The sequence below is a fragment of the Chelonia mydas genome, chromosome 1 (genome assembly GCF_015237465.2).
Source record: "Chelonia mydas isolate rCheMyd1 chromosome 1, rCheMyd1.pri.v2, whole genome shotgun sequence".
In the NCBI taxonomy this organism is placed as follows: Eukaryota; Metazoa; Chordata; order Testudines; family Cheloniidae; genus Chelonia; species Chelonia mydas.
The window spans coordinates 96,693,070-96,707,521 of record NC_057849.1 but is presented as its reverse complement, the minus strand read 5'-3'; the positions used below and the strand labels follow the sequence as shown (position 1 = coordinate 96,707,521).

Genomic DNA, 14,452 nt, shown 5'->3' with positions numbered 1-14,452 from the left:
GGCCTTGGATAATAGGTGTGTGTTGTATTTTGTACAATACTGATGAGAGTCAGGGAGGAAATTTTGACAATGGGCGGGAGGCTGAGGTACAGAGACTTGCTCAACAGTCTGAGCAGCCATTAAGATGTCCACCAGAAACTAAGCCACCAGACCAATGCTGTGAGAATTCCTTTTTGTTCTTTCTTTGAGTCTGGGGTCTGAAAATGTGCAGCGGCTAACTGCGTTGGTGTGTGTCTTTGTATTGTGAGTACTGGAATTGCTTTATGTGCGACAAAAGTGCCAAGTTGTTGCACTCTATCTTGTCTGTGCCTTCATTCTTTTGTAAGAACTGACAACCTATGAAAATGTGTTTGCGTGTACCACGCATGCACTGCAGTTTCTTTATGACTAATGGCTTTTACTGCTCAAGTTATGCCAGTACATAACAGCCAAAAGTAAACCTAGCAGGGATTGTAAAAACCTGAAAAACTGAAGCGATCTGAAATTCACCACAGCACAGTGGAGAGGGTGGTTAGCACACAAGAATGGGGGGCGGCTCCTATACACAGGAGAGTGAATGCCTTTTCTTTACTTCTTGTCCTTTTGTGGTTGAGTGCCAGGAAGTTGCCAAGTGCACTGGATGGTTTGATTATGCTGGGCTCCAACATGGTGGTGTTACCACCCTATGGTGGGGCTAGGGAACAGTCTTAAGGAGCACAGCCAGAGGGCTACAGCAGGGAACACATGATGATATTTCCCAGTACGCTGTATTATCCAGGGGCTGCAGAACATGGTTGGGTTCTGATAGAGGGTACTGCACTGTCTGTGCTTCAGTTTCCCATCCGTAAAACAGGGATTATAGTACTTCCTTATCTCACAGGAGTGTTGCAACGTACTCCGATGCCACAGTATAGACAGATGCCCAGTTGACAAGGTTCTCTGGGCTTTTAGTCATAGAAGGGAAACCAAATGTTAAATCAGAACCACCCTCAGCAGAGGCTGTGAGCTGCTACCATCCTTCAGGTTTCTTTTATAAACTTCTTTACACAAAGCAGCTGCATGCAGCTGTGAGCTACACACCAATATCACATTTGCCAGCATGAAGGGGAGAACTAGGATTGGGGGAAACCACTGGATTAGTGCTGGTCTTAATCCAAGAGCAAAGAACAACATGGGGCAAAAAAGAGTCATACTACTTCAGTCCAGCTGCTGAGGCTGGAGTGGCAGCTGTAAGGCCCCTTAATGTTTGCAAAGCCTACCTTTAGGCTGAGGAAGTATTTCTTCCTCCTCTTCCCTACCCATAATCCCTTTAGCAGGCCATCACAAAGCACAACTATTCTGGCTTCGTATGCATTTTGGGCATTTCACCCTACATGAACTCAAAATTTTGGAAAGAACAGTGTTTTTAGATACTTTTATAAAGCAATTTAGTTTAATCTTCCTTACACATTCTTCATCTACAAGTCTATGAATCATGCTTGACTACTTTGTTTCAGTGCAATGCTTCAATGCAGCATCCAATACAACTGTGACAGAGTGGCCCTGCTATGCATTTCCTGCTATCTCCGTATTAAATACCATGCCCACCCGAGTGGTATATGTGGTATTATTTGAGAGACCTCTTTCACATTACAAGAAATCTGCTTCAAAAACACCACCTTTAACACACAAGTTTTTGCATGCACTATTTCAAAGGCATCCAAGGCAAGGCAAGACCAAGACCAAGGCTCATTGGTGACAGTGGAAGGAGAAAGATAACCAGACAGGCTTGTATGCTATTCCAGTTTTGGATGTGTGATGTCAAGCTGTAGTGGAGGCAGGAGAAGGTCTTTGACAGGCTAATAGCATTAGCTGTACATTTGGAAATTTGATACAATATCAAGCCTTAGTTCTATTAAATGAATTTAAAAACAAATGCTACATAGTTGTCACTAGAGTGGTAAATTCTCGGTTTACATTAGTTTGTTCAGCAGTTAATCATAATTACACAACTAATAGCAGAAAAACATGTCATAATTAGAGGCCTCCACGGATGCAAAATTTATATCCAGGGATGCAGTTATCCTTGGATATAAAGTGGATATCCATGGAGCTGCAGCAGCAAAATCAGCAACATGGTGGGCCGCCGCTCACAGGAGCCAGCGCCCAGCCCAAGTAGCTCCTCCAGCGTGGCTGTACCGCCCCCAGCCCTACCCACTAGGGTGGGCATCAGGCTCACTGGTATCTGTCCCTGGTCGCACTAGTGTGTGCAAGTGGCTCCCACACTCCTGGACAGGAGTCCCTTCCACACAGTGGTGTGAACTGGCCAAATTTAACTGAATTAACTAAAGCTCAATGCTTAATTTAACAACTATTTTTGTCTTTATCCCAGTTTATTCAAGCCATAAAAATAATAAACTAAAAAGGAAAAATATTGGTTAATATGCAAAATAGAAAAGTGTTCTCTCGAAACAAATACTCAAATGCATAAGCTTGAATAAAAAGCAATTACATGAAAGACCAGCAGACTGTATTGTAAGACCATTTCAAACTTCAAAGTGAAAATGTTCTCATGCTCCTTTAACCAAGTAATACGCACTGAAAGAGTCACTCCCACTACAAAACTCTTTTAAAACTGTTCTAATAGGATTTTCTCTAGCTCATTAAAATTACACTTTTACAATCTTTAAGCACAGACCCGACCATTAATTCAAAACCTACTTAGCAGCAACACCTGTCTTATAAAGGATTATAATTTAGGAACTGCAGTGTCACATCATTAAAATAGAACTATTCAGAATAAGAGTATTCAGATTCTTTTCAACATGGAGATGACATTTCTCCTTTTTTGGTAGGCAAGTATCTCTGCTCCTAAGAGTATTTCCACAGATTCCCTCACAAATATATGCAAGCCTGAGTTACCATGTCCACCCTTGGGAATTGCAAGCCCATTAGCAAGAATTTTTAATGAACCTGTAAACTCAGGGGTTGTACTGTATGATTGGAGAATTGCTAACATAGTTCCTATTTTTCTGACTCTGCTTACATAAGAAAGGGAAAAAAAAAGTGACCTGGGTAACTACAGGCCTGTTAGTTTGACATCTATAGTATGCAAGGTCTTGGAAAAAATTTTGAAGGAGAAAGTAGTTAAGGACATTGAGGTCAATGGTAAATAGGACAAAATACAACATGGTTTTACAAAAGGTAGATTGTGCCAAAGCAACCTGATCTCCTTCTTTGAGAAAATAACAGATTTTTTTAGACAAAGGAAACGCAGTAGATCTAATTTACCTAGATTTCAGTAAGGCGTTTGATACCATGCCACATGGGGAATTAGTTAAATTGGAAAAGATGGGGATCAATATGAACACTGAAAGGTGGATATGGAAATGGTTAACAGGGAGACTACAGTGGGTCCTACTGAAAGGTGAACTGTCAGGCTGGAGGGAGGTTACCAGTGGAGTTCCTCAGAGATTGGTTTTGGGACCAATCTTATTTAATCTTTTTATTACTGACTTTGGCACAAAAAGTGAGAGTGCGCTAATAAAAGTTTGCAGATGATACAAAGCTGGGAGGTATTGCCAATTTAGAGATAGACCGGGATATCATACAGGAAGATTTGGATGACCTTGAAAACTGGAGTAATAGTAATAGGATGAAATTTAATAGTGAGAAGTGTAAGGTTATGCATTTAGGGATTAATAACAAGAATTTTAGTTATAAGCTGGGGAAGCATCAATTAGAAGTAACGGAGGAGAAGAAGGACCTTGGAGTATTGGTTGATCATCGGATGACTATGAGCCGCCAATGTGATATGGCCGTGAAAAAAGCTAATGCGGTCTTGGGATGCATCAGGCGAGGTATTTCCAGTAGAGATCAGGTGTTAGTACCGTTATACAAGGCACTGGTGAGACCTCACCTGGAATACCGTGTGCAGTTCTGGTCTCCCATGTTTAAGAAGGATGAATTCAAACTGGAATAGGTACAGAGAAGGGCTACTAGGATGATCTGAGGAATGGAAAACCTGTCTTATAAAAGGAGACTCAAGGAGCTTGGCTTGTTTAGCCTAACTAAAAGAAGGTTGAGGGGAGATATGATTGCTCTCTGTAAATATATCAGAGGGATAGGAATTATTTAAGCTCAGTACCAATGTGGACACAAGAACAAATGGATATAAACTGGTCACTGGGAAGTTTAGACTTGAAATTAGAAGGAGGTTTTTCGCCTTCCTCTGTAGCAGGAGGCACGGGTCACTTGCTGGAGGATTCTCTGCTCCTTGAAGTCTTTAAACCACGATTTGAGGACTTCAATAGCTCAGACATAGGTGAGAGCTTTTTCGCAGGAGTGGGTGGGTGAGATTCTGTGGCCTGCATTATGCAGGAAGTCAGACTAGATGATCATAATGGTCCCTTCTGACCTTAATATCTATGAATCTGGTGGCCACTTGCTGGATTGCAGAACCAGATGCTAAATAGAGAAAGTACTGCATTTCAGGGGTTGCTTTTGCTTTTTATTTTTTTATTTTTTTTTTAAAGAATCAGCCCCTTTGCAATGACACTAGCTTTAGGCCACCTAAAATCTGAAAAAAAATTAAAAATAATGGGTTAAGAGTCATTCAAGCTTGCAGAAGTTTTGCTCTCCACCAACACCCATGAAGGAGTCTGGAGGCATATCATTTGTTTTTTATGCCTTGGCAGAAAAGGAAGAGCTTCTTGTCTAAAGTAGTAGCAGCTATGCGTACACTGCAGCTCAGAGTGAGCCTCCCAGCCCAGGCAGACAGACTCATGCTAGGAGGGCTCGAGCTGGCATACGAAAAATAGCAGCGCAGACATTGTAGCTCGGGCTGGGGTTCTCAAGCCCATCTGACACCCCATGTCCGAGCTTGGGTGACTAGTCTATCTCTCTGCCAAAGTTGTAATATCCACCCTTCTAGCATACTTGCTCGAGTCCAGCTAGCGTGAGTCTGACCACCCAGGCGGGGAGGCTCACTCCCAACTGGAGTGTAGACATATCCAGAGAGTCTCGCGTTACCGTAAGTCATCACAGAACAATGCTTAACATCCTTCAAGTTATTTAAAAAAAAAAAAAAAAAATCTCCCACATGGTTAACAAAAACTTTGCAGAGGGACAATGCTCCATTGAGATGCTTGCCCTCATAGCAGTGTAATTCAGTTCCAGCACTCTGGAAAAAGTTCCTAGAGTACAGATTTCTTTCCAGAAATCTTAAATAGATTGACACCATCCCTGCATGAATTACTATTTATACCAAGGCAATTCAGCACATCTTTAGTTATATTATATATATTTTTTAAGGGTGAGAAAAAGAGTATTATGTCATATCCCTTTGGCTCTATGGAGAAGTTAACCAATTCATCTTTTATCACAACATACTACACCACCAAGTAACCAGTTCTGTGAGCATGTCTTTAAGGTGCACAATTACACATTTAAAATCTTATTAGCTGATAATATTTTAACTCCAACTATTAGGACAATTGAACTGACTGAGGCCTTGTCTTCACATAGAAGTTGTACTGTTGTTAACGAAATCATTCAAAAAACTGATTTGAGGTTAACGGATGTAAATTCCTAATGAGGGCACTTTTAAATTGGCGTGCATCTGACTTATGTTGTTTTAAGTCAGTCTGCATAAGCCAGGTGGACACTGATTTAAGAGAGTGTCCACATTGGATTTGCACGGATTTAACTGAAACATTGTAAAGAATAATTTAGTTAAACCAGTGCAATTTGTGTGTCTACAGACAAACCCAAAGACATTTAAGACAATACAACTGCAAAAGAGCATGTGGTTAAGTATCACTTCCACACGGATACAAAGTCCCACAGAGCTATATCCCACAATTCCTGGGGCCTGTTTGTTCCAGTCCTTCTACTTGCTCACTTCCCACTCACCTCCTTTGCCCCAGTCCTATCTACTTACTTCCCGCTCACCCCCCTGCACCAAAAGCTACCTGTCAGTCAATATACCCCTGTTCTGCATTTAACCCTTAATCAAACACAGCCTGTTCTATTTTCCACACAGCTCTGCCAAACAGCATTACAAGATTCATACTCAGCGTACTGCTAGTTATCCAGAGATGCACTCCAGGGTGGTTCTTAACATTTAAGTACAGCAAGGAGCACGATTTTGTGAGAGGCACCCAAAATCTGCAATTCTTTGAGATCCTCTCAGAGACGCTGGTGGAGGAGAGGGATCAACTGGACTGGTGTGCACTGCAGGGAGCACATCAAAACACCTTAAGACCCTCTACCGCAAGGCTAAGGGTGGCGCTCGCAGGTCCAGCAACTCGCCCTCTATCTGTCCTTATTACAAGGAGTTCGAATGGGTGTTGATCACTGCCCCAAGCACAGGGCAGAGTCCACAGCCTTGCACAACATGCTTCTGAACAGCGATGGATTAAGGGGATGAAGTCCCAGGCATGGCCTCCCTCATTTGTATGTCCTGGCACTGAAGGGTCAGGCCAAGCTCTCTATATAGTTCTAACAAGGTCTGCTTCCACATGCCCAAGTTCTGAAGCCACTGCTGGTTGTCTCAGGTCTGCACGATGATGTGATCCCACCATGCTATGCTAATTGTCTTGTACCAAAAGGATCCGTCTACACATGAGGAATCTGCAGCGATCGCAGCAAGCGACAGGTGTCTCCAGACTGCCATGAATGAGCTCCCCTCCATGTCCTGTGTCCTCCACAGTTCAGAAACTGCTCTTGAAATGCCATCTATCATTTGGTAGAACCTCTACCCTGCTGCATTTGGTAGAACCTCTACCCAGCTCAGCCACAAGTAGGGGCAGCTCTTCTACCAACACTGGATCCAGGGTGGATTTGAAAAAAAAAAAAAAAAAAAAAAAAGCAATGATTTAAAAAAAAAATTGCTTCCCTCCGCCCCCCAAAAAGCATTTAAATCAAAAAAATCCAATCTAAAGGTATCTTAATTAAAACTACACTATTGTTCAAAGATATCTCACCATGGAATAGGGATTATAAATTCAAATTCTATAGCATGAGACAATATATTCATGTAATGTTTAAGAAAAGTTTTGTAAATGGGTTCCAGTAGTTCATGGATAAGGGTCCCAATTTTATGGGGTTCCAGGGGCTTCTGTATAGATTATTTAGGTTAATCTAACTATCCAGCGGGACTCAGTGCTCAGTCTAGAAGATTCCAACAGAGATGCTTAGTTTTGCAGTTCTCAAACTGTGGATCTGTGTCTCCAGAGACAACAACATGCTTGTTAACAGCAAAAATGTTTTTAAACAAATAAATAAATAATATATAGAGGTGAGAAATAACAGACCTCAACCCTATTGTCCCTCTGCAAATTTGTGTACACAAAGTCAATCCCTTATCTCTCTCTAAAAGTGCAAAGTTTCAAAAAGTCCAAAGAATAGAAGATTGTTGGGGGCGGAATAGATCTGGACAAGGAGAAGTCTGGAGATAAATGGGAGAAGGGAGGGACAGGCAGTAGAAACAAAACTGAAACTGTCTTGAGCAGCATATTCCAGAAGTCTTGAGGTCTTTCTGAGTGTAGCCTTCATTGATTTGAGATCTATCATACCATTCTCTCACTAAAAGGGAAAACCTATAATGGCAGCAGGCCGCAAAAGAGACACAGTTTGGGAATATTTTAATCAAGTTCCTCTACCTGTGGGTAAGACAGGCATGCGCACAAAATGCAAACAGTACAATAAAGAAATGTAAAACCTGGTTGCCCAAATGAAACAACATCATGAGAAGTGCTCCTTCTCAGGAGGAAGCTGCGTTGAAGATGATGAAAGGAACATGTCTGAACATGCAGGATGCTCAGACAGGTTGGTAAACTTTTTAAATTCATACTTCTTTCTTAAGGACTGCCTGTCTTCCTTATGGACTATTCTTGAATTCTCATATTTGAGCAAAAAATATAGTTGTTACTCTATGGTACTATCACTTCAGATGCAGTTGTGGTAAAAAATAAATAGCTGAAATGGGCAGATCTTCCTTTTACAATTTCACCTTTAAAGTAGCATTGAGTGTCAGTGAACGCAATGAGTAATACTAAATGAGCAGTATGGTAATAATAATTAAATAACTTCACTGACTTATTCTGTTTAGGAGAATGCATCCTCAACATACAGGGTTCTGAAGACTATCCACCCTCAAGATCACCATCATTTTTTTTTACAGTTTCAGAGTTATTGACAATGATAGTGTTTCAGTCACATCATATATGTCATAGCCACAGTACACAAAAAGAAAAAAGAGTCAGCAGATTACAAAAAGAGGTAACTGATGAAAAAACTGCCCTGTTTGTTTATGCAAATAACTCTCCTTTCCATATGACTGAGAACCCACACTTCATTAACATGGGTCAGTCATTAAGACCAGGATACAGCCCACCCAACAGAGCACATGTCGCAGGCAAATTGCTGGATAAAGTGTATGAAAGAGAAATTGAGCAGTGTGCAAAAGGTCTAGAGGGTAAAAGACTTCAGTGTTCCATAAATAAAGGCTAATGTTATTGAAATTGAAAAATACTTCCGTAACAACTACTTTGCAGCAGCTGTTCTGAAAAAAGTGGGAGGAACCAAGCTAACTCTTCCCACAAGACGTGCGATGCAACTCAGTATTGGACTGTTTTGAGCACTATATCAAGAACTGCCCTAATCTGATGACAGTTTGTGAACAAAATCGTGAAAAAATAGATGGCACTGTCACAGCCAAAGTTCTCAACATTGGGCTTAAGAGAAATGTTGAACACATGCCGAGTACCCTGAAGCTTATTTCTGTAGCCTTGAACAAAATGCAGGGAAATAGCTGTTTTATTGCTGATGCTGTTGAAATTTGGAAGGAACTGAGTGAGCTCTTAAAAAGAGAAATATGCAATGACGGAGTTAAATTATAAGCATTAAAAAAACCAAATGGGACAAGCACTATCTCCAGGTCATTTTCTTGAAAATATTCTCACTACTTGGTACCAGGGTCAAACCTTAACTGCTGAAGAAGAGGAATTGGCTATGACATGGACATCCAGCAATCATCCCTCCATAATGCCAACTATAATAAACTTCACAGCTAAGGGTGAAACACTGAAGAAATATTTGTTTGCTGATGATGTTTTAAAGAAAGTCACACAAGTGAACTGGTGGGAGTCACTTAAGCACTTGGATTCAGAGACTGTTGAAGTGATAATCTCACTTTTAACAGCAGTAGCTTCTTCTGCCCATGTAGAAAGAATATTTTCTTCCTTTGGACTAGTTCTTTCCAAATTGAGAAATGGTTTGGGACCTGAAAAAGCAGGAAAGCTTGTTTTTCTTTTCCAGATTATGAACAAACAGGAAAATGAAGGTGAAGGCGACTGAGTTAGCTGCAGAAGCCCAATATTTTAAGTTTCTCTTGTTGACCTTGCTGGCATCGTCAATTTACTTTGTTTTTATTAAAAAAAATTTCATTTAACTATTTTAGTTAAAACCAATTTTAACATAAACAAACCTGATTTTTAAAAACTTGAATGTTTTTAACTAAATTCAAAAATGCATATGCTTGTTTTGTTAAAATATTACATGTTTGCTGTTGAAGAAAAAAATCCACAATACAGAACAGTGTTGTTTTAGTTAAATAAAACAAATTAAATGTCTGTCTGGTGATGTTCTCCTCCTAATACAGCACGGCAAGGAAATCCTCCAAATATTAATGATTAACTTGTTGAATTGGAGATATTTATGAAGTCATTGGGAGGTGAACTATCTGCTTCCATTACCTTTGGTAAATGAAATAACCAAACAACCATTCATTTTCTGATAGAGCTGTAGAACTAATCCGAAAAGTTTTCAAAATAAATCACTTTAAAAATGTATAGTGTGTACCTTCTAAAAATGAAACCTACAGCTATCTCTGAATTGTGAAGAATATGTATTAAGGTTATAACCAACAACAAGAATGCACTTCTATGTAGAAATTCTTGATTAAATCAAGTCTTCCTGACTCGGGATTTAAATCATGATTTAAATTAAATCCACCCTGACTGGATCCATGACATAGCCTCAGCTGGAACAGACAGAAGTGAGAAGCATGTAGAGGTGGAAGTGCTTCAACTAAATAAGTTGGTGGGCTGAAATCACTTCTGCACACAGGCCCAGGAAGGACAGACAATATATCAAACAAACTGATTCCTAGAGTGGCTCCAAATAGTGAGACGTTAAGAAAACTGGAATACATTTCCAGAAACCATGGCATCAAACCCACATAACTGCAGCGTCTGTGTGAACATTGCTATAGGGCAAGGGTTGTGTGAGGCTGTGCACTGTGGACACTCAGAGGCAGGCTTGGCTAGAATGTGCCCACATACATGCAAGCCAGAACATGGGTACACACTGCAGTATAGGAACATATATATAAAAGGTGAGAGCTGCATTTTAACACTTTCTCTGTAAATGCTTTTGAATCATTTAAGTGATATTTCACCTACTGTTAGAATTTATCTAATCCCTCTCAACAAAAGGAACATTTCTTAGCCAGTGCACTCACTCTTTCTCGCTAACCTAGTTTATTTTCTTGAAAACCTATTGGGGTGTGTCACTTTCAATCTTTGTTTCATTGAAAACTGCTGTGCTTTTACCTCACTGCTGACTCTCGGAAGCACTGGTCTAGCAGCTTAGCCTTGTCCAAACAAGTAAATTTCTTCAGACAACAATCCAGCTCCTTCTGAAATTAAGTGGATTATTTGCGTAATGTAAACATCACACAGTTAATTATGTTTCCAAGTTTGCCCACCCATTTTTGTGGGGGAAAAATCTCAGTGCAATAGTATAATCTAAGCATTCTTAACATTTTTGTATCTCCTACTCAATGGCAAAAAGATAGCATTTGCTTCTTTTTGCCCACTAACAGAATCCATCAAGGGCCATTGGAAGCTGTGTCCACACAAAGTCCAATATTTCTTGCACACTCAAAGTTTCCAATCGTTCAGCACATGTGTAAGTGTTTGCAGGATCAGGACATAAAACCCTAACCCTCATAAATAGGACTGAGTTTATGGGCTTGTGTAAATGGGGAAATTCACCATCACAACTATACCAGTATAATTATATCACTATAATCTCTGTGTGTACACACTTATTGCAGTGTCTTTTTTGGTTTAGCTTATGTCACTTTCAACATTCAATTTAATGACATCTGATTTTTTTTTTTTTAAAACTTCCTATGGTTACAAGTCAATACTTAAGTTTACTAAAACTAAAAAGGTTGAAATACTTAACTGAAAAATTAAAAAGCAATCATAAAACTGCAGAAGTTGGCATGGAGGCTAATGGTCAGTACATTAGAACCCAAAATGACTTTTAGCTAGCATTTTTTTTAAAAAATGCCTTTGTTTAAAGTTGGTGTGCCCCCTTCTTAACCACAGCTCAAGTCCCCATTTAAAGTTGCATGATTGGGGAAGTATTTCCATCAGCAGCTGCATACCTGCATTAGTTTTAATTTCTATGAAGCACTGTAGTATTAAGACATCTTGCTCATACAACTATCCCACAGTGCACCAATTACAAATGGTAAAGAGTTACAATAATAAAAGATGTAAGAGTAGACGGCAACAGAAAAAAAAGGAGAGGCGTGTGTGGATCTCCTGGTAGCAGTGCTGACTGAAGTCAACTAAGGATGTTCAAGCTGGATTCTATTCTGCTTCAGCTATCTACAAATTGTACATTTAGGTCTGATTGCAGAATCTCTGTTACTGGTTATGATGTAAGCTGCAAAAGTGGCAATTTTAAATTTTCCAATCCCAACTGAATTTGGGATCTGACGGGAAGATCAGTTTTTGACTGATTAGCTCAGCAAATTTGATAGGAATTTAATAAATGTGAAAGCCCATAACAGCTAATTATTTAAATAAATAAAAAAATCCTTAAGTGGGGAAACAGTGAATGGCATAATACAGATAAAGTTTAACGGACTTTCAATCAGGCTTGTGCTCTTAAATCATTTTGGCCCATGTGAAAATTCCACCTCCATCTTTAAATTTCCCTACTACATCAAATGAAATGAAGAGAAAAAAATCTTCTATGATAAGTTATAAAACACTTGTACAGGGAATTATTACCCAGGAACTCAGAAATCTTCCTTGAAATGAGAATTTTGATCTCCCCCCATCCATTATAATATTTACCTCTACCTTAGAAACTCAAATGGCAGCTTGCATGGATAATGTAATGAGCATACTTACATGATTAAATGTTGTTGCTCTAAGCCCTGACTACATTAAGAAAGACAGAAACACAGTTGTGGCCATACTATATTACATTACAAGGGGTTTTCTTCCATATATATGGAGAAAACAAGTGTCCGTGTTGGAGAACCATGATTTAACCCTGGTTGGTACTTAGGCTTAAACATGGTTCTTTGACAGTTACTTCTGTCTACACAGGCAGGAATAAACCCAGCTACAGGTACGTCCTCACCCACATCTGAAGAAATGGGGATTTTACCCACGACAGCTTATGCTCAAATTAATCTGTTAGCCTTTAAGGTGCCACCGGACTCCTTGTTGCTCTCATCGACATGGACATCTCAAAAATTTCAGTTAGTTGTACTGCCATTAGTGCAGCTCAACTAGTGGTAGCATTAAAGTACACTGGTCACTTATATTTCAATCAGTGTCACCCAACCATTCTCAGACCATAACTCAATGATACAGTGGTTAAAAACAGATGGCCCATATACCATAATTCACCAACCACTGCTATTATGACAAAAGCTACAACGGTAGCAATACAAGCAGGGAAAATGTAAGAGAAATCAGAGTGTAGATGAGGCCTAAGCATCACAGCGTTCCTTAAATACAGAGTTTTTGTACTAAGGAAGGGGTTTGTGCGCTGGTACCTTGAAGTGGTGTGGGAGGATAAGTAAAATCTATGCAGTCAGCTGTTGAGGTATATTTTGTATTCAGTTAAATATGTATGTAGTGCACACACACTGTAGGATTCCTCTTGGCCAAATAATTGATTAGTAAAGTACTTTTAAGAAAGGATTTTGTGGGTGACATCCAAGTACCAGCTAACTCCCTCACAGCCACCGGGTTATACTAAGGGCAGTCCCCCGCCTGCACTGGGATTAGCAGCCTGGCACATTTCAGACAGGCAAATCGCTAACTTGTCTGTGCCACAAAGTCCCCAGGAGAATCAGCATCTCCTGCCGGCCCCGCTCCCATCCTCCGCCCTCGGGACCAAGCCAAGCTTCAGCCCACGGCCGGGGCAAGCGGCTGGGTCTGGAGGCCCCGCTACCGCAGATGAGTTTCCAGGAGACCGGGAAGAGCGGCCAGAAACCCCCCGCCCGGCAATTGCTAACGAGCGAGACGCCGCTTAACACCCCCGTCCCACCAGGCCGCGGGCAGCCGCAGGGGGCGAGGGGTGGTGGGCGCAGCCCGGCCAGGCAGGGGCGGCCCCCGCCTGCGGGCGGAGGGCTGGGTGGGGCGGGGAAGCCGGGCTGGCGGCGGCGGCTGCAGGGCGGGGCGGCGAGCCGGGCCGGGCGGGGGCACGGCGGCTCCCGGGCGGGGATGGGGCGGGGGGGGGATGTCACCTCTTGACGCGGATGATCTGGTCGCGCATGGGGCGGATGTCCTGGAAGCTCTGCTGGTTGACGAGGCTGTAGACCAGGATGAAGCCCTGCCCGTTCTTGATGTAGAGGTCCCGCATGGAGGCGAACTGCTCGGTGCCGGCCGTGTCCAGGATCTCCAGCACCGAGGGCGACGCGTCCACCTCGATCTCCTTGCGGTAGAAATCCTCGATGGTGGGGTCGTACTTCTCGATGAAGGTGCCGGTGACGAACTGCACCGTGAGCGCCGACTTCCCCACCCCGCCCGAGCCCAGCACCACCACCTTGTACTCGCGCATCCTCCCGCCCGGCGCCCGCCCGCCGCCGCCGCCAGCGCGAGCCGCTCGCCCCGCCCGCGCTCACCCCCCCGCCATGGGCGCGCCCCCGCTCTGCCCCCGCCCCGCGCTCGCCCGGGCGGCGGACGCTCCTGCCGCGACAGCTCCTCCTGGGCGGCGCTGCCGGTGGCGGGGCCGCGCGCTCACAGGCGGCGGCTCAGCGAGGCGGAGACCCCGCCCCTTATTCCTCTGTCGCCAAGGCAACAACCCGCCAGCCAGCCAGCGCGAGCCAAGCCGCCACGTGACCCGGAGCAAAGTTGCCCCGCCAATCGCAGGGCAAGAGCGCGTCCCACATGCGGCTGCCGCCACCAGCTTCCTCCTCTTCCGCTGTAGCTTAGGAAACAGCGACCCGCCTCCAACCCTCCTTCGGACATGAGCTTCCCCAGCGGCCAACCGGAGGCCACGCGTTTGTCACGCGCACGGCTGAGTGAGCCAATCGGAGAAGGGCAGGAGGGGGTCGGTGGCACGACGCGCGGCGGCGGTGTTCGCGGCGGCTGCTCCTTAGCGCTGGTAGCGCGGCAGGCGCCGCTCAGCGCGCGAGGCGGGTTTGCCGGTGTCGGGGGGGCGCGGCTGC

General features: G+C 42.9%; 1 protein-coding gene across 1 annotated transcript in view; it reads right to left on the bottom strand.

Annotated features, from left to right (window-relative positions):
• The window catches only part of RAP2A (RAP2A, member of RAS oncogene family), a 35,416-nt gene extending 21,518 nt beyond the window's left edge, over positions 1-13,898 (bottom strand). The window contains exon 1 of the mRNA XM_037896109.2: positions 13,529-13,898. Within this exon, the coding sequence (XP_037752037.1) occupies positions 13,529-13,842 (314 nt within the window). The 5' untranslated portion in view covers positions 13,843-13,898. The remainder of the gene's footprint in view (positions 1-13,528) is intronic.
• Between the last annotated feature and the right edge of the window lie 554 nt (positions 13,899-14,452).